Source organism: Dendronephthya gigantea, unplaced genomic scaffold (assembly GCF_004324835.1).
Source record: "Dendronephthya gigantea isolate DGI-Jeju-01 unplaced genomic scaffold, DenGig_1.0 000000F, whole genome shotgun sequence".
In the NCBI taxonomy this organism is placed as follows: domain Eukaryota; kingdom Metazoa; phylum Cnidaria; class Anthozoa; order Malacalcyonacea; family Nephtheidae; genus Dendronephthya; species Dendronephthya gigantea.
Genome location: NW_021163010.1, coordinates 1,690,597 through 1,716,873, shown reverse-complemented (window position 1 = coordinate 1,716,873; position 26,277 = coordinate 1,690,597). Strand labels below are relative to the sequence as shown.

The 26,277-nt window shown below is 35.0% G+C and overlaps 5 protein-coding genes and 2 non-coding genes across 7 annotated transcripts; 5 read left to right on the top strand and 2 right to left on the bottom strand.

Moving 5' to 3' along the window:
* Positions 1-76: 76 nt before the first annotated feature.
* On the top strand, positions 77-5,938 carry LOC114521072 (poly(rC)-binding protein 3-like). The gene is made up of 16 exons (XM_028541475.1): positions 77-292; positions 673-763; positions 1,344-1,367; positions 1,443-1,475; positions 1,716-1,759; positions 1,906-1,978; positions 3,118-3,237; positions 3,469-3,489; positions 3,680-3,731; positions 3,821-3,876; positions 4,094-4,198; positions 4,424-4,469; positions 4,658-4,722; positions 4,980-5,029; positions 5,310-5,429; positions 5,709-5,938. The coding sequence occupies exons 2-16, from the start codon at positions 674-676 to the stop codon at positions 5,746-5,748; spliced, it is 939 nt and encodes a 312-aa protein (XP_028397276.1). The 5' UTR covers positions 77-292; position 673; the 3' UTR covers positions 5,749-5,938.
* A 592-nt stretch (positions 5,939-6,530) lies between these two features.
* Positions 6,531-6,602, top strand: Trnat-cgu. The gene has a single exon. It is a non-coding gene; the product is annotated as a tRNA-Thr (tRNA).
* A 398-nt stretch (positions 6,603-7,000) lies between these two features.
* On the bottom strand, positions 7,001-11,549 carry LOC114533918 (molybdenum cofactor sulfurase-like). The gene is made up of 11 exons (XM_028555584.1): positions 11,383-11,549; positions 10,139-10,988; positions 9,703-9,979; positions 9,259-9,624; positions 8,993-9,155; positions 8,716-8,809; positions 8,479-8,597; positions 8,088-8,206; positions 7,873-7,995; positions 7,616-7,720; positions 7,001-7,350 (listed from the first exon to the last, which is right to left on the bottom strand). Exons 1-11 carry the CDS (start codon positions 11,474-11,476, stop codon positions 7,261-7,263), a joined length of 2,400 nt encoding a protein of 799 aa, XP_028411385.1. The 5' UTR covers positions 11,477-11,549; the 3' UTR covers positions 7,001-7,260.
* Positions 11,550-11,620: 71 nt separating this feature from the next.
* On the top strand, positions 11,621-16,614 carry LOC114534145 (zinc finger protein 830-like). Its single transcript, XM_028555728.1, has 12 exons — positions 11,621-11,729; positions 11,817-11,916; positions 13,969-14,070; positions 14,214-14,279; positions 14,587-14,632; positions 14,721-14,745; positions 14,920-15,035; positions 15,153-15,210; positions 15,378-15,444; positions 15,546-15,623; positions 15,924-16,000; positions 16,247-16,614. The coding sequence occupies exons 1-12, from the start codon at positions 11,638-11,640 to the stop codon at positions 16,413-16,415; spliced, it is 996 nt and encodes a 331-aa protein (XP_028411529.1). The 5' UTR covers positions 11,621-11,637; the 3' UTR covers positions 16,416-16,614.
* Positions 13,119-13,336, top strand: LOC114523335. The gene has a single exon (XR_003687007.1). It is a non-coding gene; the product is annotated as a small nucleolar RNA U3 (small nucleolar RNA).
* A 1,020-nt stretch (positions 16,615-17,634) lies between the features above and the next one.
* Positions 17,635-22,694, bottom strand: LOC114534012. Its single transcript, XM_028555659.1, has 9 exons — positions 22,557-22,694; positions 21,275-21,363; positions 20,821-20,969; positions 20,680-20,732; positions 20,392-20,553; positions 20,124-20,309; positions 19,811-19,991; positions 19,635-19,699; positions 17,635-18,889 (listed from the first exon to the last, which is right to left on the bottom strand). The coding sequence occupies exons 1-9, from the start codon at positions 22,683-22,685 to the stop codon at positions 17,801-17,803; spliced, it is 2,103 nt and encodes a 700-aa protein (XP_028411460.1). The 5' UTR covers positions 22,686-22,694; the 3' UTR covers positions 17,635-17,800.
* A 968-nt stretch (positions 22,695-23,662) lies between these two features.
* Positions 23,663-25,661, top strand: LOC114519716 (calumenin-B-like). The gene is made up of 5 exons (XM_028539889.1): positions 23,663-23,993; positions 24,370-24,525; positions 24,715-24,884; positions 25,015-25,111; positions 25,355-25,661. Exons 1-5 carry the CDS (start codon positions 23,867-23,869, stop codon positions 25,627-25,629), a joined length of 825 nt encoding a protein of 274 aa, XP_028395690.1. The 5' UTR covers positions 23,663-23,866; the 3' UTR covers positions 25,630-25,661.
* Positions 25,662-26,277: the final 616 nt, after the last annotated feature.

The window sequence follows — 26,277 nt, the reverse complement described above, 5'->3', positions numbered from 1 at the left end:
TTCTAGCAAATTTTATGGATAATTTTTACATACATTAGGGGTACACTATGGATAATTTTGTCGCACAAGGTTCGAGAATTGATTACTCCACCACAAAGAAATAAAATATTAAAAAATAAATATAAAATAAATCGATCAACGTGGACAAATGGAGAATATGTGATTTGTTGAGCCTAAAAAAAATTCAATTGAAGTGTAGATTTTTCTTGTTTCGTTTCCTTATTCTTTCTGAATCTTTTTCTTCTTAAAATCGTTTCGCCTCGAACGTCTGAAGAACCTTCAAATATCCGAGGTAGGAATATATATCCCCGATGTAAAAATATTATTGAATATATACTAGAAATTTAGTTTACGATTTTTACGATTTTGACAAAATTTTTAACGTCATTATTTTGTGGGATGTGATTTTATTTCTGGTATTCTGTATATTAATATTTTTAAAATGTGGTCGCAGGCGTGAACGTAAAGACGCCACGAATTTTATAAAATAGTATGGTATTTAAAAAATGATTTTATCTGTGGTTTTATTGAAATATTTTGCGCTATCTCTAAATTGCTATAAAGGAAATACTATTGCACTAATATTTAATATAATAAAAAAAGATAGCGCGTACGTTATCGCGAAAATACCAAGACCTTTTAAAGCTTTTAAAAAGGAATTTCTCACCATAGAATGAGTGATAGAAGAAAGAAAGCGCGAATGATGTCTGAATCAGACCGAGATGATGAAATACTGACGCTAAGATTCTTAATGAATGGCAAGGTTAGACATCACTAGCTTAACTTTTTAGACTTTTGAAGAGTTTCAATGGCACAATATGTTTTTCTGTGTGTTTGTTTCATCGCATTACTTAACAGAATGTTGGTGGTACTATACACTGTGAGAGGAATGTCAAACACTTGGCAATCACATACAGTACTGTTTTTAATAAAGATTATCTGTGTGGCATTTAGAATGTTTAAATTCAAGGACATTTTAAAAAAAGTAGCCACCAAATGAATGTGCAGACACAGTTTATGTGCATGCTAAGCATACATATTTAAAAAGATGTATTTTATTAGAATGTCTCAAGAGACTATTCCTCTGCTGGTGTCAGGTTATCATACATTTGTGCAAACACAGGAAACAGACAGATCATCTGTCAAGACAACTTATCTGTATATTTTGTCTACTTAAACAAACTTACATGCATACTTCACAAGGGAGATCTATCTATGTGTATAAACATAGCATTATATCAATGATACACAAGGAGCTCTTTAATTTAATGCCAATGGTGACACAAGCCCCTTAGCCTCTGATAAACTTAAAGTCTAAATGCTTTTTAAATATCCTGTTTCAGGAGGCTGGTACATTAATTGGAAAGGTAAACGTTTTTTACGATTTTAACTTTTAATGAGTACAGAAAGGCTTTATGCTTAACTTAATTGCCAATTTTCAGGGTGGACAAACAATACAAAACTTAAGGAAATCTGTAAGTTGTTTGGTGCTATGTAACTGTAGCTATATTATATGCAATGGTAGGACTAACTAACATTTAAAAAATATTACTTTCATTTGATTAATCTACTAAAAAGACTTTTTCTTTAAACAGCATTTCACCTAAATGCACCTTATCTACTAATAGATTTAAAAAATGAGACAAATTTAAAGTGTGGTAGCGAGGCATTCATGATTTCAATGAAATGTAAACACATGTTTGTCCTATCTTTAGAGTGATGCTATCATTAATATAAGTGACAATGCATCAAAAGAAAGGTATAATACATCTTTAAACACTTGAACAATAATCTGATTGAAATTTAATGGTGTAATTTGAGGTATTTTGTTGATTTTGTTGATAAGTGTGTTGTGCTAAGTTACTAATTTTGTGAGTAATTTTTTATTGTCATTAATTTTCTTAGAGTTGTTTCTGTAACTGGTGCTGTCAACAATATAATGTCTGCTTTTAAATTGATTGTAACAACCATTGAAGAGGTAACTTAATGCTACTGAATAGGACTCAGACTTTTACTATCAAATTGAAAATTAATGAAACAAAATATTTTCTTTTTAGAAAAGTGGCACTAAATATTCAGTCCACTCCTATTTATACTTATCACCACAATCCCTCCACCTACAATCACCTCCATTAATGCACCCAACATTTACATAACATGCAACACCTTACATAATATCTAACCACCATGGATATTCTCCCTTTCCACTCTTTCCATTCACAGCAACCCCCATTCTGAGAGTGTGGACCCTTTACAAATACTTTCCTACCTACATTACCAGACCATCCCTTTCTAATACCTTGTGCACTGCAACAGTCAGATGGTATACTATTCCTTGATGTACCTCCAAATTATCCATGTCTCCTTACATGGTCAATTGTAGTTTTGTTTATCCCCCCTAAGCCAAACCCTAACCTTGCAGCAAGCTATGTGAACCCATTTTGGTGACCACTGAAACCCAATTTGATAGCCAATTTATTGAAACCCAGTGAGTTTTGAAAGCCAATATTGTGCATTCCCATTCCATTTAACCTACTTTTACTGTTGTTAAATCCACCTCTGCATTTTATTGGACATTACCGGTAACAAAACCTCTTCGTGTGCTTCAACCTTGGCTCCTCATCCAATACATGTGGCCTTACAATTTTGTATTCCACCTTTACTTATGCATGTACAGTATAATACCTTCCAATCCATGGAAAATACAATTTACACCACATCTTGATTGTGTAAACTGTTGGCAAGCTACAAACCTATTCCACCCCTATCATTTTCCCCTTAACCACTGGCACATGTACGTATAAAATAAATAAGTAAGAATCATCATTTAAATTGTTGTGTAAGTAAGTGTTTCATTGCTCAGTGTGTTAATGATTCCCTGATATTTTCCATAATGTTTTACTGTATTGGCACCATGTACAATATGATATGTCCACATTATATTATTTGGGTTTACTGTTTAAAAATATATTTGTGTGTTAAATAATAAACATGAAAAACAACAGAAATTTTAATTAAATTAAAGTTATAATAAAAATTTGTAATAAATGGACTGACACTAAATGTGGATATTTGGTTTTGGTAATATGTCTTGTTGATATGTTTTTTTTTATTTAGAACTTGTTAAACAATGACAGATCATCATACACTCCTCTAACCTTTCAACTCATGGTTCCATCTGGTCAGTGTGGTTCACTCATTGGTTCCGGTGGATCAAAGATTAAGCTAATTCGTGAGGTATATTATGTAATTGACTGTATTTTAATTTAGATATTATTTTTATCAGTATATATTGATATAATAATAAAAATATTCTTACAACATTTGTACCATGAATTATGTATGCAATGTGTGATAACAAGCTCTGCAGTAGTCTAATGTTTTGCAAATTTTTACTTGAGTTATATGCATTTTTATTATTATATATTATATGTACCACTCTATTTACTTCACATTTTTATATTTTAGAAATCTGGAGCACATATTCAGGTAACATTTTTATAAGTATAATTTCCAAAGCAGCTAGGTCTAGGATTAGTGCCATCTAGCCAAAATGTTACACCGTAACGTTTTATGCAAATATGCAATCATCGCCAGCTTTTTTATTAAATTGTACGTTACGGTACTGTGGTGATGTTTCAATGCTGTTATATGTTCAAGTGTTCAACATTGTTTATAGATAGCTACTGATCCTTTACCAATGTCAACTGAGAGAATGATAACTTTATCAGGTATACAAAACTAAACTAGACTATACATTACCTCTTCCTACCATATGACCATGGATAGACCTATTCAACAAATTTGGAAAACGTTTTAGGAAAACCAGAAAACATAAATTTATGTATGAAATCTCTTTGTGAAATAATGGTTGAGGTAAGCTGTATTTATTATTGCCTATTTAATATCCCAGCAGTGCACAAAAGAATGTGGTTTCAGTCTATATGCAGTGTAGTACATGTTAATTGTAATCATGCATATGAAGGGTAGTATGATAGTGACCACCATTTTGTAAACTCTTCTTTATTTCTTTGACTTATTGTTTTATTACAAAATATTTTATTACTCATAAGTGTTTTGTATTATTTCTTAGTATCCAGTTCGTGGTCATGTTGATCCGTATTATCCGCAAAATTACCACAGCAACAGGCCAAGTAGATCTGAGAGAGATTATTCTGAAACAAGAGATCATTATGAGGTATATATTTCTGAACCAGTTCATGGACCATTACTAGTTATTCTTTTTGATTAATCTTCTTCTAATAATAAGGTATATAGATACAGTTTACCATACACATCACTTCTTTTCATCTTGACGTGATGTATAACATAGGAAGGAAATTTGGAAAAAGTAATTTCCTGGGTAATGTTATCCATATCCATCAGGCATCACATTGCTTTTTTTTGTTTATAAAATTTGTAGCGAGGCAGGGAGCCATCACGTTACTCGTCAAGAAACTCGAGTTCAAGTAAGATATTCCGTTCTACAATATTTACATTATGTGAAGAAACGAAATATTTGGGTGCATCAATTTTCACAAAGATACCGAGCTGTTTAGTTGTAAGAAGCTGGCGGTTTGCAGCATGACTTCATTATTATACCCTCGCGTTTTGATGAAATCGTATTGCGCATCATTTAACTTATTTCTGTTATTAGGAAGACGCAAAAGAAGCGAGGACTATGATGAATACATGACAGAAACAATGGCAATACCAAGTCGAGTAAGTACAAGCAGCATGGGACTGTATCCAGTTGTACCACAGTTATATAATCTGTTGTTGTACCAGTGGGTTGTACTGTACTTATGACCCTAGCAGGGATTGCCTGGTCTGGTAACCATCAGGACCCGGTTATCGTGATACACCTTCATATTCTAACCTTTTATCTTCTAACTGTCCGTCGTACATATTTTGGCGTTTATGCGACATATTTGTTTTTGTAGATTTAACTTATTGTATATTATTTCTGTCTATTTTAGTATGCAGGTGGTGTAATTGGCAAACGTGGAACGAAAATCAGCGAAATTAGGTAATAATACCCAGTGATGCATTTCTGACAACCAAGGTCCAGTTTGCATTGCCCTGCATCAGTGCATGGTCGTTCTCACAGTTTCGGCTCTGTAATAAGCCTAATTCGATGAAAAGTTCGTAAATGTTCGTAAACTTTTTTTAAAACAATTTATATTTATACCCACAAGTTTTATATTTGCAGTCAGTGACTTTGTATTTTGCTTGTGAATTTGGGACGTGAATCCCGAGTATAACATGCTTTGTAGAGTAATATGAGAATTTCGTTTCAATTACTTTAGGAGTAAATCAGGAGCAGCAATCAAGATCGCTGATGAAACAGACGGTTCTGGAGAAAGAATTGTTACAATAAGCGGCAACCCTGAAGCTGTTGGAATGGCGCAATTCTTAATCAAAACAAGGTTTTTATTATTTTTATTCTTAAAGAATATGTAGAACAATTCACAATTGGTTCTAGCCATTGGTCTACTGAATATTGACTATTTTACGACGGATTCGCTTCTACGTCTAAAACCAGTTATTTTGTAATAACTGAGGTCTGATTTCACTGATTTGGGCCTAGGCTAGGGCTTAGGCCTAGTTATTGTGGTAAAATTACATGTCGATGCTTTCTGTCGATGCCCCTCCTTTTCGAGTCGTATATTAATACATGAGATAATGATCCGTCTTGTATTTTGCAGGGTCAAGTATGAGGAGAAAAGGGATACTAGCAAAGATTAAAATGTCCAACACAACCGAATATTAAAAATATTTATTTCACATTCAGGCATTACAGCATACATATTAAATTTATACATACTGACAAGTGACTGACATACTGACAACTGTAACGTGAAACTATTTTTGACTGGAGTTATTTTAATGTCTATACTGTATTTTACAATATTTTACACATATTAAATCCAGTTCAATGTTGTCCTAAAAAATATGATCCTTTCATTATTTAATACTAGAGTATGTAATGCGCGAGCCACAACTGTAATTTTAACCGAGCGAACCTCCAACGGGCGTAGTTTACTTTGAATTAAAAAGGCTAATTGGTACAATATTGAGTACCCGACTCTGAAGACATCTTTAAAAACCTTGGGTATATCCTTAAACTGTGATCACAGTTTTAATTCTGGAAAATCTAGCTCCTGATTCCCGAATCAACCTTCTCACTAGTTTCTGCACGAGTTTTTTTTTCAAGGAAATGTTAGGGAGTTTTGGACCAAAGAAAAACTGTATTTTTATTTTGGCACCACCTGGGAACGAGAATGGCATTGTTTATATTGTCAAACCAGTTCGTTTGTATTTTTTGACTATAAAGTTTTTTGTAAATCTACATTTGTAAGCGCAAAATATGAATCAACTGAGTAGAAATTAACTAATTATAAGAATCATTGACTCTGAGTCACTGAAATATAAATTCTGACTCGCAGGGGAGTCAGAAAAGCATTGCAAATTGAAATGGCGAGTTGACATTGAAAATAATGACTATTTTGAGCCACGTTGGATGTTAAGGCTCAGTGGCCAAGTGGTAAGGCGTCGGTCTCGTAAACCGAAGATCGCGGGTTCGAACCCCGTCTGGGCCTCTCGTTTATATTTCTTTTTAATCGCGATATACATTTAATATTAAATTACAAAGTTAAGTAAATATCAAACAACAATTATTTTTTCTTTGTATAAATAACGTCCGAAGTTTGCTTTTCAACTTGTTATTTGTAAACTGTGAAGTTGCTCCCGTCCCAGTCTACCAAACGCACAATCTCGTTTCCTGAGCCCGCGAATTCCTCTGGCGAAAACTGAAAACAGGGCTTTGGGATAATACAACCTTGGAAGCCAGAATCCTGGCTTATGGTTTGTAACTTTGTATTATTTTCCAACGGCGTGAATCAAAATCATTTCTGATTTCAATTATCCCAGAGCCTTTGTTTCCTCGCCAGAGAAAATCGTGGGCCCGCGGAACGAGATTGCCAAGGAAATGGTAATAGTTGCAAAGGAAATGGTACAGCTATTGCCTATTGCTAGTGGCTGCTATGTAAATTCAAAGTGACAGTTTTTCATACACTCTGTATACCCCTGGATCTCCACAAATAATATTATTAACCGTTTGTTTGCGCCTACAATCTTAAAATTTGATCAATACTATCAATATTATATATTATCAATACCAGGTTAATATCTTTTTTATCTTTTCTTAGTTTCTGTCCTGTTCATATTACGTCAAATTTAGTTCCGTTTCAGTTCTTTTTAAAATTCGGTAACAATTACAGTATCTCCAACGCAAATTTGTGATATTTCGTCGTTCATTTTTCTCTGCAAATGAACACCAAATGGTATCTGAAATGAAAAGGAGTATGGTAGTAAGAAGAATAATTATACAAATTAAATACCGACTCAATTCATTATAATTATTTCGATAGCATGATGACATTCCTATAGCTCACGAGACTCAGTTTTCGGCTTCAGACTATTTTCAATTGCTGTCCTTCACTACTGTCATTTGGTCCGAATTTCAAAATTACTTTTGCGTAGTTTTTAAAGAAGGCTAGATGATGTATATTATATTGGAACTACTAAAGACATAAGTTAAAAAAAACTGAACCTTGCTTCCTCTAAGTCTTGCTAATGTTCGCATCGGTTCTTTGGATCGTTGTCCGCTCTTTGGATCAACAGAAATTGTTTGGCAGCGAAAACAGACACCACAACACTGAATGAAAATATCAATCTGGTCCAATTCGTTTATAATACATAACAAACCGTCACGCGGTTCAACTAACCTTAAATAAACAGGGCAATTTCCAAATACATGGTGTGTATGGATAATCAATTCGACTGGTATAAATTAGTTGTACAACGTACTTGAAAGTCACAGCCACCGATAGCTACATAGCCCCAGCTTTCCTCTTCAAAAGGTTGATCCCCAGAAATGACCAAATTTGGCCGAAATCGTTTTATCACCGATTCTAATGTCAATTTACACGCCTTGATATACAAATCATAGTTAAGTTATAGAAAAACTGCTACAAAAACGTCATGAACGTAACATTTAGAAGTAAGTATTTTTCATTTACTACCTCTCCGTCAGATGCTAGTGAATTAATGTTTTGCAGTAGATCCAAGCAGCTTGTTTCAGTGATGGCGACCAATTGAGAGTTATTCACAAGAGAAAGAGCACGACCTTCACTGTAATCATCTGCAATATATAAAATAAAAGGTATAATAGATTTTTATAGATCTAAAAGGTATGATAGAGGTCACTGATCTCAGTAGGTCTTAGTCGAATAAAATCGAATAGAACAATATAAATTGTTGGGGTTAAGATATTGAAGATATGGAAGTGAGATAGCAAAACGATATCAAAGAATTTTCCTATTGTTTCGTAAACGTTTTCAAAGCTCAGAAAGAGAATAAACTGAATAGATGAGAAAGAAAGGAAGGTACTTTATAGGTACGAAAGCTATATACCTCTGTTAAAACCGTCTCTTCTTACAACCTTCGGATTTTGTCTTATTAAACGACACTTTTGTTTTAAAAACGACGTAAGCCAACTGGATACATCGTCACCACAATCAATACCAGACACTCTGCATAAAAAATAAAAACTTCAATTAATTTTAAAACTGCATAGGAATTGTTTACGTTATATAAAAGCGAGATATGTTTAAAAAAAATAAGTAGTAAATTAATATAAAATATATTTACTTTGCTCCACATATGCGTGGTTGAAATAGATTTTTACTCTGGTTGTTTAAAGTCTCATTTGATATGTTGATTGGCAGTTTAAACTCGGATATTCCTATACAGAAAAATACAAAGGAATAACGAATTTTGCGATAAAATGGTGGGAAATACATAGTTCTTTATGGGAGAACCGGGAATCCCGCGTTTCAATGAGGTATATTATCAGGCAGGGCTGATTCAAGAAACTGCTTTATAGCATGCATTGAAAATGCGCTATAGAAAGAGTTACTCTGGGTACCTGGAGCTTGAAGCTGCAAAATATTCTCCTTTAAATCAATGTATGGTTCGATTAAACACAAACGTGGTTCTCGCTTTTGGCTAATGAAAGATCCAGACTCATTAACAATTAACCACTCCCTGTCATAACAAAGTCCCTTTTCATTTAAGTTCCACTGTTCAACCTGAATCAGACAACGTGGGTATCAGATATTCATAAGAACTTGCTAATTTATACAGGGCAATCGTCAAAACACTCAGTTTTACCGTATGTCACCTTTCACATACCTCAAAAGCTGCACAGGACTTGACGGGATAAATATACATTTTCTTCACCAAGCCACTATCTTTCGCGGTTGTTTCCTTTGGTGTCTTCTCGTTACAACACCTACTAACTTGGTCAACAAAACAACTTTTGATGAAACTAAGAAATTTTTCAGCATCTGAAAAGGCAGACATGTAGCCAAATGAGATCCTGATTGAGCCTGTGGGATAACCATCTACGATATCAACGCTGTCGCCACACACATGACCAGCATCAAAGTTTTTGTGAAGTTGTTCTGTAGTTAATTTGAGAAAATACTGACAAGCACCAACATTACAGAAACAACCTGTTCGTAAATGAATAAGATAGATAGCTGCAAGTTTGGATACCTGAAAGAAAAATAAGAATTGTTGGATGTAGCTTAATCTTAAACTAAACAGTTCGGGTCGGTATACTAGGCACTTTACCTCTGCATAACCAACGTAACTTCCATCTGATCTCAAAATATTAAAATTGACAATTGGGCCTTGGAGTGAACTTGACTTAAACTCAGTATCACAATAACATTCACAGACACGATTTTCGTTATAATGCTTCAATTCCTTCAAGTTATTATAAACATATTGGGCAAGACAAAATGTATGTTTCGTTATGACACTCGTTGATGTTGTAAGTTGGCGTAAAGATTGGAAACCATGTCGTACAGCTAAAATTTCCAAGAATGGTGGGGTTCCGTCTTTGTGCCTAAGAAAATATAATTACAGCGAGATGATACATTAATGGTAAGATGTATATATGTATTAACTAGTTTAAAGAAATATTATTTTATGATGAAAAGAGAAGTGTTAGTTCAAAGGTTTCTCAATAGTATCCCAATAAATTGCAAATTAAGTCTGGACATACCTGTCATGCAGGGATGGTCGAAACACATGAAAGTCTGTATCGCTGGAATACGCAGAAACACTTCCACCGCCAAAGTAAGATTTGCTTAAAGCCTTTGCGCCTCTAGCACTCACCAATAAAACCCCTAACCCAGTCGGAAATCCAAACATCTTGTAAAATGAAATTGGTACAAAGTCAGGGTTGTATGCATTAAGATCCAGTTCTGAGGTACTAACAAAAGATGCAGCATCTAAAAGCACAAACCATTTCCCAGAAAATTCATCTGAAAATAGGCCATTGTTTTGCACAGAGGAAATCCATTCCAATGGGTATTTGTGTCCAGAAAAATTACTCATGGCAGGAAAGGCAAACAAATTATTAGAAGGCAAATCTTCCTTAACATCACAATTTATGGAAACCTTATTAGCAGTGTGATTATAAACTTTGCCTAAATTACTTATTTTTTTACATGGCGCAGATAAAGTTTCTTTTGATGACTCTTGGTAATTAAGAACTTTAACATTGACGCCCTTCTCTAGTGCAACAGCACGTATACCAACAACAGATGTGTGATTATCTTGAAGGTAGACAAAGCAGCTTCTAGGTTCACTGTGAAATTGAAAATTCTCTGCTACTAGTTTTATCCCATGAGTTGAATTACTGGTGAACAACACATAGTATTCATCACTAGTTGTATTAAAAAATGAGAGGATTTCTTGTCTAACATCATCAATCATGTATGAAGTTTCTTCACTGCTCAAACAACTGCTATGTGGGTTCCCATAGATATTCTTCATTAGATCTTCATGGTAGCTTTGCATCTGAGACTTTGCATACAACGTGGCTCCTGTGTGGTCCAGGTACACAGAATCTAAAATGATAATAATAATATACTTTGAAGTGTTTTTTTAGAAATTACATTTCATATATTATTTTTTTTACCATAGAAATACACGTACTGGCATGCATGTATGGCAGGAAAATATAACACTCCTATCAATTCATGCAAGCTAGCTACACAAACTCCCTGACTGTGGTCAAATGAGCATCAGCTAGCTGTTGCAGTATATGTGAAGACCAGGTGCTGGTATATTTCAATGGCATAAGATTTAATTGTTGTGTGATCACTTTGTAAAGCATACAGACATTAAAGCAAACATGGGATTTTATAGTGGGATATACACATGTAAAGTATCAATGTAAGAAAAAGGTAACATGGTAATCTCGGCAAACAGTGAAAGTGTAGCCTGTCAGTATAGCTATACCATTTAAATTTGGGAATTCTTTCTCTCTGATGGCTGTAATGCAACCTCCATATCCATAGTCACTGGCATATTTTGAAAAAAAATCTTCAGCCATAATGTGTTATAAAGTAACCAGTACAAGTCATATATAAACACCACTGTTACATCGTGATGGTGCTGGCTGTGCCTGTGCCTGTGCCAGGTAAGTACCAGGATAATATGAGCCTGCAGATAATCGTCCAGTGGTTAAAAAAAATAAAAATATTTTTTTTCAAAATGGCCGGAAAAACGAAGTTAAAAGATGTTCGTACTTTGATGAAGGAACAACGCAGTAAATCCAAAAAGAAAATCGACTCGCCACTTGCAAGGTATTTAATATAGTCTTTGGTTAATGTTCTCTCTATTAGGGCACTATTTTAAAAACAGGTCTTAATATTTTTATGTAAATACTTCAGGTATAACAACGCAGGTCAATTATTCTGTGTTTTGTGCAACACAGTTATTAAAAGTGATCTTCTGTGGGATGCACATATACGTGGAGTCAAACATAAAGAGGTATAATTAGATTTTTGTTGCATACACCTCATCACCTCTTCCAGCCCTAGACACACTAGAAAAGTGTGTGTAGTAGGGTGCTCTATAGACTATAGTGGATAGATAAGTCCCAAATGAAAACACGTGTAAGAAATGAAATCTATGGCAATTGCTTTGTTTTGTTTAAATTTTTTTATATGTATATTAAGGTCTTTTAATAGAATCATCAACAACCAAATTCAAAATTATTGTTGAGTTTCTAAACCCTATTGGGGTACTGATATTTATTTCACCAACAGAGGCACAAAACAATCTCTGTCAAATGCCAATACACCCTTTCATTAATTACATACATTTCCCCCTAACTCTCAATAGTGGAAGACAGATGGTCATTCATGGCTGACAAATTATAGGAGTGCAGCTTCTTGGCCCAGTCATATCAACAGCATGCTCTAAAATTGCAGACTTTTGTAGTGATGATTGGATGGCAGGCTTAATGATAAGCCTGTCACATGACTGCTACCAGCAATGTCACAAAATAATTTATATATCAGATAATCAGAATTGGAATAATTTTTTTATTATTGTGGGGCGAACAACCAATAAAACTTTGACTTTAAAACTTAATTTACCTATAGCTAGGCAGCAGGCTGGTTTAATGCAATAGGTACTAATTTCAAGCTGTAGATGGTCTGAACACCTTCCAGAGAGTCTGCCACCTCAAAAAACTTTATTCACCATAATTTAGTATTTATGGTTATACAGACATTTGAGACAGTCTGTCATTGGACGTCTGGGAGTCTGGGATGAGCTGTTAACCAATTGGTTCCAGTTTTTAATTTGTGTTTTGACATGACCTGGTTCGAATCCTTGCTTGGATTTCATTTTTATCCACCCATATTTTTCTCTGATTTCATGTACGTTTCAGAGTGTATAGGAGGGTTGGAACTTGGGATTATTTTTTAGTGTATTTTTAAAGTTTCGCACATAGGAACTAGTTAGATGAGTTGTTCAACAATCTCTGCTCAAGGCGTTTATTGTCAACAAAGTCGAAATTTACCTACATGGCTCCTATATGAGAATTAAACTTTGTGGTCAATGGGAGTCTTGTTGCAAGCTAATTAGCTAAGATTCTAAGTACGCATGCGCAGTACGAGGAATCTGTCCCACAATAATCAAGGTTGGATTTTCATATATATTCTGCATCATGAATGAGACTCGATAAGACCGTACTTTTTAGGATCATTTCTATAGTACGTGTCCCGTCTTTGTTCTCTAACATAGACAACATTCGCAACCACGATGATGAGTTGTAGCGCTTTCTTCTGAGCGGGAAGCAGATTACTAACGTTGCTTTATAGTAACATGTTAGTAATCATTGATGACCGTTCCCTTTTGTTCTACGGAACAACTGGGGGGAAGATCGTGCATTCTGAGTGGTTCTCGTTTTAAGTTCAGATAAAATAAGTTTATCTCATTATTTATTGCACAAAAAGCGAGAATAAAATAGCGGGAGCTCAAAGCTTGATATTAATTCCGTGGTCTTGATTATATCCTAACCTCATTGTTATCTTGACGAATCAGGGTGTGTAAACAAAGTTTAAACCTACACACGCTGGGTAATACGACTTAGATAAGGACAATTCTTTATATAAAACACGAACGCGCTATTCCGGTGGTAATATTTTCTTATTCTCAAAGCATCCCCAGGGACTTAAGTATACACCATATCCACACACATACTTTGTTTACAAATGCTGTTTGATAGCAAACAATAGCATTTCCTGAGTTGAAGCCAGTCGGCTAATCTTGTCAAAATGTGAATTGCTGTAACGACGAAGCGCCCCAACACATGACGATCTCTTTATCATGCAAAAAACCAATGCTAGTTAACATCTGTAGTTGTCACGCAACAATGAGTTCAAAACTTAGTTAAACTTAGAGTAATTTACAACTTCTAAGCTTCTCATCAGTCTTCTTTAGTAAATCCTCAAGCAGTTAAAAAGCTTTAATAGGGCAAACCAAATAATTTGGCAAACCAAATAATTCATTCGACTTTCTTCACTTGTATAGAATCTTGTGTCATTAAAATCTGGTAAACAGAAATCACAAACAGATTTATCAAAATCTTGTTATGTACAGCAAGACAGGAACGTCTTCAACAGCAGTTCTAAGGTATGGTTTATTTAGACCATTTTTATTTGGCAAAATATTGAGCAAAACATGCTTAGGCTTAGCTCTTTCGTAGTATTGTCTACATGCATGCTATTTGGTGTTACTTTTAAATTGTTTATTTATCAAGTTGAAATTTTTTAAAGGGAAACGGGGTAACCTCAGGTTCCTTACAGTCAAACAAACGAAGAAATCAAGAGAATAATGATGATGTAAGTATTGTGTTATATATTAATTTCTAGAACGTTTTCGTTTCACGTTGTCAAGCGTTCGTATTTCAAATGGATGTGACCAGGTGGATGAGCAAATACGGACAATTGTATACATCAGAGCATTCGTAACTGTCCGCTCGTTTACATCCTTCAAAAGAAGAAAATTGCGCTGCCCGGATTTTTCGAAATCTTTTAAGTTAAAAAAATCCTGATATGTATTCATATTGCACTGCGGCGCTAAATCGCGTTCTCAGTTTGTATGGGCATTTGATTATTTGGGCAACATTTGATCTAAATTTCTGTTTAGATATCAGATTTTGATAGTGAATCACCAACGATAAAAAAACCTAAAGGTAAATGATTAGTTAAAAGGCGAGAGTATTGCATATCGTAATTTTCAAACCCACTCAAAATCTTTTTTTTCGTCTTTTCATCATCTAGTATCAAGTTCCAACCACTCTTCGAGGTACGTTTGGGTGTGGCTAAAATCCTCATGATTATCTTATATTATGAATCATTATTTCTTTTTGATCGGAAAGGTGTTTGTCTTCGGACAAGATGTTATCCAGTTCTAACAAGTTATTGTAGTTGACTCCATCAAACTATTTCCACTCATTCTTATAGTATATTTTGTATATAGTATACCTGCGGACTTCTTTGATAATAATGGAAGTAGTTCAGTTGAAGAACAGAATATGGTAGTGGATAAAGACACGACATCTGAGACTCCATCTGCTGTGGAGACTTTACCTGCAGGTGACAGAATTACTCTCTCTATCTTCCTTACCTAATGACAAATCCATCTAAATAAGACAATCTTACATGCATTTCTAAAACGATCAACTTAACATTCCAATGAAATTGAATTTTTAGATTTTTTCGACAGCTCACAAACAGAACTAAAAGAATCAGAAAATGATTTATCAAAACAGTAAGAGAATCTTATACGTGGTGTATAGGTTTAGTTTATTGTAGCTGTGTCTCCTTATGTTCCCTCGAGGTTGCCTGCTTTGCCTAATATCAGATCTTAAAAAGTCATCCTTTGCAATTTTTGTGTCTGAAGTAATGAAGATTATATTTTGTTATATCTTTCCTTAGAAACGAATCTGACAAATCAGAAGTTATACCTGAAGGCTTTTTTGACGACCCAAAACTTGACGCCAAAGTTAGTTGTTTGCATGATCAGCCAATAATAAAAACACATGTTTACGGAACTATACTTAAGATATGACATGTTCAACCAATTTAATATTTTTCATTATTTAGGCTCGAAAAGTCGAATATAAAGACCCAGCTGACGAGGAGTGGGAGAAATTTCAAAAAGCTCTGAGTACAGAAAACCAGGTATAAACAAATGACATAAATATTTCAATAAATATTTGTAACTAATGTGATTAGACAGACCATCAGATTAAGACCACGTTACGTTCGATAACCCTTCGACTGAACGTTGTCTAAAAATTTAGTAAATATAGATCCGGGCAAATTTTGAAACCGCTCATTACTAAACTTAGTCGTAGTCGAAATCCTGATTGACTATTTAAGACAAATATACTCTAACTGAATTTGAAAAAAAAAACGGGATGAAAAAGAGAAAGTGAATTGTGCATAGGCTAGGATTTAAACTGCCATAATCTGTATTAGGTTTCAGAGGCAATTATTCATGAAGAGGAAGAAGAATCAAGAATTGACAGAGCATTGGATGAAATGAGTGAGCAAAGGTATGAGGCTATATTACCTAATATACATGATAAATGTAGTTTTTTGAGTCCATGGTATTCCTTTTCCTCACCACCATATCATTTCGTCACTCACCCTTACATCATCCTAAACATCATCACGGCCTGTTTCAGTGATCTTTTCTTCCCATGCATGAACTCAATAATACAATTGAAAAAGGCCTACCACACCAAATAACTGGATTTTTTCCTGAAGACTAATTTCTTGTACTTTTTGTCGATTTCCAGGTTGTATTACATACGGGCAGATGTGCTTCGAGATAAACAAAATGCTTTAAAAGTAAGTAGGGAAGAGAGGAGAAGCGATAGACTGAGTGTAGAAATGAAAGAAAGCGGCAGTGATTCTGATAGTGATGATATTGAGGATATGTTTAATTGGAGAGCAAAGAAAGCTTAATGATAGGTGCTGGAATGAACGTGTAACGTATTGGTAGAAACAAAACTGCGTTTGAGACGTTTTGGCCAACCTCGCTGATGTAGTCCTGCTATTTTGGGTCTGTATGAAATAACATCGGTCTATCGAATCGCCCAAAATGTAAATGAACGAAATTTGATCTTGCCCTTGGCTTAACCAGTTCGAATTCGCGAAATCGAGTCCAATGACAATATGTGTTTTATGACCAAATATATATTGTATAGTGTGAATTATTCGCAGCAATATAAGTCAGCTAAGAAAGAAGGCCGCCGGAGCTTATATCTACGACATAAACATTTGTCAGCCAATGTACCGTAAGATATTCATATTCGAAAGTTGAATTCATGTTTCATGACTTCGTCACGAAAAAGAAAATTTATGCAAAATTTGCAGTGGCAATTATATGTAAACTATAAGATTTTCAATTAAGCTTTTGCGGTGTAATCTGTAGAGTAATCTACCGGATTTTTTTCATAACTTGTGATAATTCTATTATAAGTAAAAATTCATCGTCATTGCCAATCTATCCATATTCTCTCGTTTTCTTGAAATAAACATTTATTCCGAAGACGGAGGTTTGGGAGTTGAAAGTCGGCTGAGAACTCTGTTACTAATTCACAAAATACCAGGAACATAAGGTTGCCTGCATACACATTCTTTACTTTCTGCTTTCCTTTAAGCGGCCAAAATGGTCAAACCAGTCATATTTTGAATTAAAACAAAGTATTTCTTTGGGAATGTAGCGATGAAACTAAATTTTCCATGCACGCCATTGCTGGCCAGATGTAAATAATGATATACTTGAATGCAGAATTCTTGAGTCACTCTAAAACACCAGTAATCTGTCAATTCAACAGGACTGCTGTCTGGCCATTTTACCAGATAAAATTAAGAAAGCGCCCTTAGACACTAATGACGTTGACAATTGTTAATTTTTTATCTCTTATATAATAATGTTGGGCTGCTGAAATATCCGATACAAATCACAATATTATTGGAATTAATGGTATCCTCTCATTACCAGAAGATGAAATGTTTTTATCTACATAACATATCCATGCTTTTGTTCCAAGGCTTTCAAAACTGACTATTCTATATATACAGTCTTTACAGATAAAATATGGCTTTGATTACGTGAGTGTGTCTTGGCAATGACGATTATTTATAAAATGAAAAATTCACAATTATTAAAAATATTGATAGCCGCCCAGCTGATGACTTGTTTGTTGTACATGCAGATAATTTTCATAAATTGCACTCATAAAGTTTACTCTAAATTTAAGCGAAATGTTTCCATATGTAAAAGTGTACACGGTCGTCAGCGGATGTAGGCCTGGATTATATATTTACTGTACAAATGGCGTTGATTATACTGACGTTGGAACTTCAGTCTCCATCACAGCTACCGGAGTACTATATGAAGTACCCTGGGTTAAGGAAGTATCGGTAGTATCTGGTGTTGTGCCTGGCTGAAACTGCACTTGATCTGCGTCGATAACTGTCGTGGAAGAGCTGTACGGCGGAGAGGAATTCTGGGTTAGAGATGAATTGCTGTCATCGTTTCTCGCGACAGGAACGCCTGACTGAAACTGAACAACATGTGTTGTATCGGTGTCTAGGACAGTCACAGGTGGAGCAGCCTCCTGTTCAGCGATTAACGGTTGTAACCTTTCAAGAGAATACGATGCAATCTGCTCTCCATTGGGCCTTTCTTGTTCTTTGCTTGTTGAACGGGCTTGTAACTCTGATTTCAATGTTTCGCTGGTTTTCATTTTACCCTGAGAACGCCGTCTTTCACCTTGCTTTCTGTTACAGAACCAAACTTTCACAGTCACAGGCTCGATATTTAATTGCGCTGCAATCTCGGCAATCTCATTCGTATTTGGTTTCGGATTCTTCTGATAATTTTCTACTAAAACAGCAAGAGCATCGCTTGTGAAAGAAGTACGCCTTCGACGTTTCTTACAAAGCCGAAGACCAGTCGTCTGGTCGACATCTTTAGCATCCAGCCAAGCTTGGAGTATCGGTCGCATTTTTTCTGACGCTTTAGCAGCAAGTTGTTTGGATTCAAAACGAGATATAAAGGACTGACTGTATGTAGGTCCACTAATTCGAGATAGCTCGACGCCAACATCCTCCTGAGTGTAACCTAATGTCATTCGTTTATTCTTGAACATTTCTATAAATGCTTTCATGTCTTCAGACAAAGCTGTATTGTCGTAGGCATATTTAAACTTTGATGCAAGGTTTGTAGCTGTGGTTGATAAAGTATCAAGTTCACCTCCTTCTGTTTGTAATGGCCGACTTGCTGAACTGTCCTCAGGTTTTCTGACACCATAAGAACTAGTCATCGCAAATTGTTGTGTTTGGCTGGGGCTTAACAACATTGTACTAGTTGGGTTTTCTGCTACCCTGCCCTGGAGTTGATACGTAGTGCCTTCGGAAAGGTAAATAACCTAAAAATTAAGGCAACTCTTTAAAAGTCTGATTGAAAAAAAGTTAGTTTGAAAGTTCGGTTTAGCCTCACTTTCTTACGGGGAAATATTTTTTATAAGAGCTGCTATGAGTGCAAAGTTAGTCGTCGTGATGCTTCTTGAGAAGGAAGTAGACCATCAAACATGTTCAATCAAGAAAAACAACAGGCTTGATTGTAAAAGCTTTTTTTACTTATATGGCGGGGTTATCAAAGGTTATATATCGTTGTTAAACAAAAAAAGATATACTTAAAATATTTAACAAATATATATTCTGGGTAATATAATTTTTTAAATAATAATATGCCTTTGGTTTTATTTAAATACTTTATAGCCTAAAGAATAGCTCAATAACGGATATTGGTACAGTTTTTAATTGATTATGAGTAAAAATGATGCTCCACAGTACATTGCAGTGCAGTAAGATTATGCCTGATGCATGACGAGGTGTTGGAGGGCTTGAAGTATATCGGGCACTGCAAACTACGCAAGCTTGAATGGTTGATAGGTGCAGTTGAAAAGTAAACGTCTGGACACTCCAGTGGGACTTTTTCGTTTCTTTTCATTTTGCTAACAGTCGTGGTTGTCATCCTATTATTATTGTTTAGCATAGTTTTGGTTGCATCAAAAACATAATTTTAGATGTGATTATCATCATAGTACTCCATATAGCTGCTATTAAACAATATTTTAAGAAATGTAAATGTTACACGTGTTCATTATTTACCTGACCACTGGTGACTGCGATTGGAAAACTCTTTTCCAATGAAAGCTCGTTACTCGCATTGTAACCTGCAAACAAATTTTAGATATGAATTGGACTATAAAATAAGTGAGTTTTGTTCAATTGTTTTTACATAAACGATATTTTGCCTAATTACAACGCATGCTCAAAGTAGTTACCAGGTAAAGAGTTGCTTCTGATAAACTCGCTATGCTTCTTAGCTAAATCAGCAACAATCTTTTCTTCGATATCTTTTCCTTGCTCCAGTTCACTATCCGACATCCATATAGCATTCTCTTCACTTGCCGTCACAATCACAACAGTTTTACGCCGAGTTTGTAGAATATTTGATATCACCACCTGGAAACACACATAATGAGGCATCATTATCCTGCATGATCCTCGAAGTTGTCCTTCATAACATATTTGACGGTATTTCTTCTTTTCCCTTTTGAAGGTATTTCTTCTAATTATCAGTATAAAAAAGCTAACCTGATGTGAGTTATTATTTAGAGATTCTCTTGCTTTCTTCGAGATAATATTTACATCAGTTTCCAGTTTAAAAGAGACAACAAAAGCTTGCGGAGACCAGTCTTTAACTAACGGTTGCAAAAGCTTTGGTGTTTGTTGTAAATTCAGCACTAAAGGTCCTTGACTGGACTGTATCTTATGCGTGGACTGAAATAAAAATTACCTTCATGTTGTACATGGTAACGCAAAGTTGCTACACGTAAATATAATGGATTAGCACACAACTTACTAAGTTTTCTCGAGGAATATAAAAATCTGAGACGGCTGCAGCTAGGTAAAACATCACACGGTGTCCAAATGCAGAGAGTGTTTCAGCAGACATGCGCAACAAGAACAAGTAACTGCTCAGTGTTGTAAACTCAATTTGAAGCAAAGTGCCATTTCGTTTCACCTGCATGAAATAATTAAAGCATGAAAAAGTTAATTACGATTGCTAGGCTTTCAAAAGTTCTATGTATTTCTGATGATAAAGTGTGCTAATATTACAATATAGTTTAATGAACTTTATGTACCGTACCTCTCTGTACTGAAGTAGAATTTCTTTAAGACCAGGTGCTTTGGACTCATCCACTGTGTAATAAAGAAATCTTCAATAGCAGTGCATCCAAAAGTGAGTCACAATGCTTTCTTTACATACAATTTGATAACAAGAACTTACCCATAATACTTTTTGGAAGAGGATTATCAATATTATCATTGACATTTAGAAATTCTAGTGGATTTTGAGCAATAAAATATCTTTGAAATGGTAAGGCGGACTTTTGACGATAAACAAACACAACTGCATACCCTTGAGAAAGAAAATATCTAAAATATATTGTGTTAAGGAACTTTTATACCCACACTTAATATTTCCAAATATAATAACATTCTGGTTAGCTTGAGGAAAGCAAACTAATGTGTACTCTGAATTTTTGACCTACAAGCATGTCCCGTTATGGTTTTTACAAACGTAAACAAAAGGGTAGATAAATTGAAATAAATTTGACATGGGCATTGCCACATATGACATTTATATGACATAGCATAGATACAAATTGGGAAGTGGAGTTATTTCGTCTGTCAGTGACTGTGCTAATAGGAATGATTTTTAAAATATCTTTGAAGGATACTCAGCTGAAGCAGCACCTCTTGCACCAGAGCTAAAGTTATCAATAAACCTCACAGTGTTGGTTTCTAAAGGAACTGTTGTACCTCCAGACTGAAAAAATGAATATATTAAATTCAAAACTAGAGCACTGTCACTAGCAAGCAGGGTTTATAATTAGTCAGCAGGGGCCGGTTGTATCAAGCCCGTTTAGCTTAAACGGTGGATAAGTCAAATATAAATAACACTCTTACATCTCTCTTGAATGAGTCAACTTGAATATTATGCACTGAATATGTAGTTGTAAACAGTATCTTTGTATTAAGGTAAAAAACATTTAGTTTGCTTGTTGAATAAAACGGCAGACCTGCTTTCTATTTTGAACTTATCCACCGTTTAGGCTAAACGGGCTTGATACAACCGGCCCCAGCATTCTATGGTTCTTAATGAAAGAGATATTTCACACCACAGTATGCTGAAAAAAATTAGAAACCTATATAGAATATGGGCTACTAGAGGTGTGGATGGAAAGCAGAATCTAGGAGGGGCTTTGATGGCATATTTTACCAAGGACTATAGTAGTTCATTTTTATTATAATAGTCACACAAAACATTTTAATATTTCTTATCTACTTGCACTTACCCCATGTTTTACCATTAACCATTACACATAAGCAATTTAACTAACACTAAATAATTGAATCTAATCTATAACCATCATGAAATTTTTATGCCTTATGTAACCTCCTGTCTGCAGAGCTATATGATGAAATTTTGGACTGCCCTACTCTGCAAAACTATATATCATGCTATTATATCAAATAAAAAATGTGCAATCGTTTGTTGACTCTTGTGAATAAATATACATAGAAGTAGAGATAAAGATATTTCAGAGACTATATGATTCACTCATCTTACTACGTTACATATAACAATATTTATTTGTCTTTCAATGTCATCTTTGTTAAATAATTTCATAAAATGAAATAGTAATTGCAAATATGCTAAATTTATTTTTGATACTGTTCAGTCACTGGACCAAAAGGTCATCATGGAAGACATTCGGTATTTGTATTTCACAACAAAATTTGTTTTTCTTAAGTTTTCTAAATTGGTTCTCGCTCTTACTCGATATCCGCCAAAGGAGCAATACAAAGGATTGTATAATTTGTACTTGCATAAAATAAATTTAAAATGTTTTAGCAAAATACATGCAAAATTATACGCTATTTGTTTTGAGTATGCATGGAATGCAGTGCATACATCACTTTGAATCGAAGTAATCGTCGTTATTATGCGCGCCTTACCGTAATAAATACAACGTTTCTTGCATTTTGTATATGACTGGCTGTAAATCCATACAGTGTCTTTCTAGTTTCTTCCAAATTTGTGGGAGGAATTTCAGATTCAAAATATCGAATCCAATCGGCCATCATTGAATAAAATTGATTACGCCCTTCAAAATGATGCGCATGCCCAGTAGTAGACAGCTGAAAATTATGATAACTAGTATTTGCCATTGTAATAATTAAGCCACAAAGCGGTTAATTTATATATTTTTATTTCTTAACCAGAACATCTGCGTAGCAGAAATTTCACGCCTTCTTTCATGTAATATTTTATCGCTAGAATAATATATCATGTGCTATATACATAATATATATTTCGCCCATGGTAAATGGTAATTGTATAATGGAAGGCAATAAGGGCATACCAGTTAGACTGAAAGGTCTAACCTCTGGTCTAACGTGTGATCAATAGAGATGCCGGCTTTATAGGCGAATAGTATAAAGCCAAAAAACTACATTATCAAAAATCAGATCAAGAAGAACGGGGAGAGACGCTCAAAAATAAAAATCGTTGTTCCTGGTTGAAATGAACTGAGCTGAAGGGCGAACAGGCTAACGAACTGAGCGCTAGCGGTTGGTCTCCCAGGCGCAGCCCATTAAGCCGAATCCGAAGAATTTAACAGTTTAAAATTTTAGACATCCCCTTTACGCAAAGTCAATGAAAGATTGTTCGTGTTGTCCCCCCAAAAAGGTGGTCCGTAGTGCGTTGACGGGTGACCATACACTTCGCATGGGCCCATCTCATAGACAATCCAGAAGGCATGTCTTCTGGATTGTCTATGATAGGCCTGAGGGCTATCAATATTGGTAAAAACTCAACCTCGTACACAGGAAAAACTCGAGATTGGGTAAAAACTATGTAAAAAATCCTATGCATACATTGGCGGTTTTGAACTCCCCACCCCCGGATTTTTAGTATCATGGAGCAGCTATCAGGGACTAGGCTGTCAGCTTATCGATATACGCTATAATATGTTGCATGCCATTTAACCAATAGAAATTAAAAAGTGTTTTGTATGGTACGTCGGTGCACCTGCAATGACTTCCACTTGCTTATCACATTCAAATATAACTGTTTTGAAATTGCTAACAGCAACATCATTTGTGCTCAGCAATTGTGTGTCATGGTATAACAGGTTATATCATTGTGATATTTCAGGTACTTCAGCAATGATATAGCAACGGATTTAACTGGTACTTAACCCGAAGTCGAAATTTGTTTTTGCAGCTCTGTTAAACACCAAATCATATATGAAACGAATCAAATTATGATTATTCCAATATTGGGCACAACCCGTGGACAATGTTGGTCGTTTTTGATTTTCATTCTTCATTATTCTCTTGCTCTGAGACGTTCAACCTCAGAGGATAGTGCTGTACACCAAACTAAGGAAGGTAACTAGTCGTTTGACAATTAGAATCTACGATGTTTAACGGGCAAAACGGGATCAAAATCAGTTCACAGAACACATTGTCATTGATTGAGTATCTGACGTTTAATACCAGCATAACTGGAAAAGAGTGGACGTGATCATCATGCAGGCGCGACTTTATGAGATATTAATAATCTTATGTCCCTCCTCCTTCAATAAAGAGAAAACATTTCAATAACAGTAGATAACTATGTTATACCACATGCAATGCATGCCAACACAAATTCTTCAGTAACAATGATTCGTGTCCTTTTACAAATTTGGTATATGCCGGCGGTTTAATTTGATAAGTTGTCCTAAGCTGATCTTAATGGTTATTTTTATTGTACTTCTGAAAGATTCAGTTCAAAATATTGAGAAATTTATCAAAAACAAGATAGACCTTGATCAGGATGGTTTGGTAACACAGCAAGAAATGGTCGAAAAGATGGAAAAAACCTTTTTACGACAAAGACAGAACGAAGTGGGCGAATTGATACATAAATATGATATAAGTAAGTAAGCAGGATGGAAGAATATTTTGCACCGTGTACCGTATACGTAGCCTCTTGGTTATGACATCAATTTAAGTGTAGCTTATGAGCAGCATTGCATTAAGGTTTCACAAGTAGCTAGGGATCTTTTTTCCGATATATTTCCAATATTTTCCGATAATTTTTTTGCTGCTGACACTACTGGTATAGATATGGACAAAAAGATATCGTGGAAAGAATTTCTATCCACGTCCTATCCCGATGAAGCTTTGCGGAATCTTGAAGATTTAGACTACGATAAAAGGAAATTCAACATGGCAGATACGGACGGAGATGGTCTTCTCAACTCTAAAGAGTTTGCAAGTTTCTATTTTCCTGGGGTACGTGTTGATTTTTATATTTAATTTTTAAGTTAAACAGTTTTCTCACCGGCTTTTGAAGGAAGCGAGAAGAGCAACGTCCTAAGTCTACCTTCAAAAAACTCATTCTGCCATATCATTGATTTTGCAGGCAGGAAACGAAGACATGGTTGAAATGGTTGTGGATGAATGGTTAAAAAAAGTAGACCTTAATAGCGATGGTTTTGTCACAACAAATGAATTTCTAGGTACGAGCAGTTACACAAATTGCATGTCAGACCACATCGTCTGGCAAATTGTTGTAAAGGCCAATAAGTCATTAATTTGTTTGCTTTTAATGCTAAATAAAACGCTTCGCCATGCACGTATGTCACAAAGTGCATTACAGCGAGATAATCGTAAGCCAGTAAACATTACTCTCAATGAATCACTTTTATTAGTGTATTCTATTTTTTTATCCCTTTTCTATCTTCTTGGTTTTCAAATTTTAGCTTATCAATCTGCGGGGAATCCTGATATTAACGACCAGAGAAAACTAAAGGAACATTTTAATAATGAATATGACATAAATAAGGATGGAAGACTTGATAAAGAAGAATTAAGAAAATGGTTAGCACCGAATCGAGCGAATGCAATGAGAGAGACACGTAGGATTCTTAAATTAGCTGATAATGATGGTGATGGCAATTTGGATATGAAAGAAATAAGCGACAGTGATCATTCATTACATTCTTGGCTGCATGATATTTACAAAGATGAGCTTTAGAGAATGTTTTCACGTGTTCATTTTTTTTCACTCAACGCATTAACTATAGAGAAACAAATAGTTTTTTTATGAAAATTTATGAAAGTAAAATTTGCTTATATATCATCGATTCATCGTTGTTAAGTTAACTAACTTGTAGTTGGCGGTGCACAACTTTGTTATGTTAAATATCACGACCTATATTATCCCGGTTAGCTTGCTCTGTTTTTAACGTATGCGCGGGCTAGAGGGGACAGACAGCATCTCAAAATACTAGGCGCTGGATTTACCATTATTATTGTCTGGAAGCCGTAGTACATTTGAACCTCTGGCTGTACGAGGGAATTATCGTTCTGAAATAGCTGGAACATCTCGAATATCGCACATTGACTCGTCCATGCTGAGCACCGAGACTGTTGACCAAGACTGTTGAATTACGTGATTTAATTGCAAATGCTTGTCGGCGAGGTCATCTGAGACCAGAAAACCGATAAATACCATTAATTTATCTTTTCTTAAAAGACAAGTTACCTGGGCAACGCCCAGTCGTAGTAAGATTCACATGCATACATCACGGTCAATTTTACCGGCTATGGCTATGTGTATTTCCGTTTAGCCTCCCCCGCAGGCATCTTTTTGTACTTAAGAAATATTATCTAGTATCTAATT

Excerpts from the sequence above, each read along its gene's own strand:
- LOC114533918 (XM_028555584.1), bottom strand. The coding sequence starts at position 11,476 with ATGGCTGAAGATTTTTTTTCAAAATATGCCAGTGACTATGGATATGGA. Across the intron at positions 10,989-11,382 it reads AGAATTCCCAAATTTAAATG|ATTCTGTGTACCTGGACCAC; the intron begins GTATAGCTATAC and ends TTATCATTTTAG. Across the intron at positions 8,810-8,992 it reads TTTGCAGCTTCAAGCTCCAG|GAATATCCGAGTTTAAACTG; the intron begins GTACCCAGAGTA and ends TTTTCTGTATAG.
- LOC114534145 (XM_028555728.1), top strand. The coding sequence starts at position 11,638 with ATGGCCGGAAAAACGAAGTTAAAAGATGTTCGTACTTTGATGAAGGAA. Across the intron at positions 15,624-15,923 it reads CTCTGAGTACAGAAAACCAG|GTTTCAGAGGCAATTATTCA; the intron begins GTATAAACAAAT and ends AATCTGTATTAG. Across the intron at positions 16,001-16,246 it reads GATGAAATGAGTGAGCAAAG|GTTGTATTACATACGGGCAG; the intron begins GTATGAGGCTAT and ends GTCGATTTCCAG.
- LOC114519716 (XM_028539889.1), top strand. The coding sequence starts at position 23,867 with ATGATTATTCCAATATTGGGCACAACCCGTGGACAATGTTGGTCGTTT. Across the intron at positions 23,994-24,369 it reads TGTACACCAAACTAAGGAAG|ATTCAGTTCAAAATATTGAG; the intron begins GTAACTAGTCGT and ends TACTTCTGAAAG. Across the intron at positions 24,885-25,014 it reads CAAGTTTCTATTTTCCTGGG|GCAGGAAACGAAGACATGGT; the intron begins GTACGTGTTGAT and ends TTGATTTTGCAG.
- LOC114534012 (XM_028555659.1), bottom strand. The coding sequence starts at position 22,685 with ATGATGGCCGATTGGATTCGATATTTTGAATCTGAAATTCCTCCCACA. Across the intron at positions 20,733-20,820 it reads TCTTCCAAAAAGTATTATGG|TGGATGAGTCCAAAGCACCT; the intron begins GTAAGTTCTTGT and ends TTTATTACACAG. Across the intron at positions 20,310-20,391 it reads ATATTCCTCGAGAAAACTTA|TCCACGCATAAGATACAGTC; the intron begins GTAAGTTGTGTG and ends TTTTTATTTCAG.
- LOC114521072 (XM_028541475.1), top strand. The coding sequence starts at position 674 with ATGAGTGATAGAAGAAAGAAAGCGCGAATGATGTCTGAATCAGACCGA. Across the intron at positions 3,238-3,468 it reads AGATTAAGCTAATTCGTGAG|AAATCTGGAGCACATATTCA; the intron begins GTATATTATGTA and ends TTTATATTTTAG. Across the intron at positions 5,430-5,708 it reads CAATTCTTAATCAAAACAAG|GGTCAAGTATGAGGAGAAAA; the intron begins GTTTTTATTATT and ends TGTATTTTGCAG.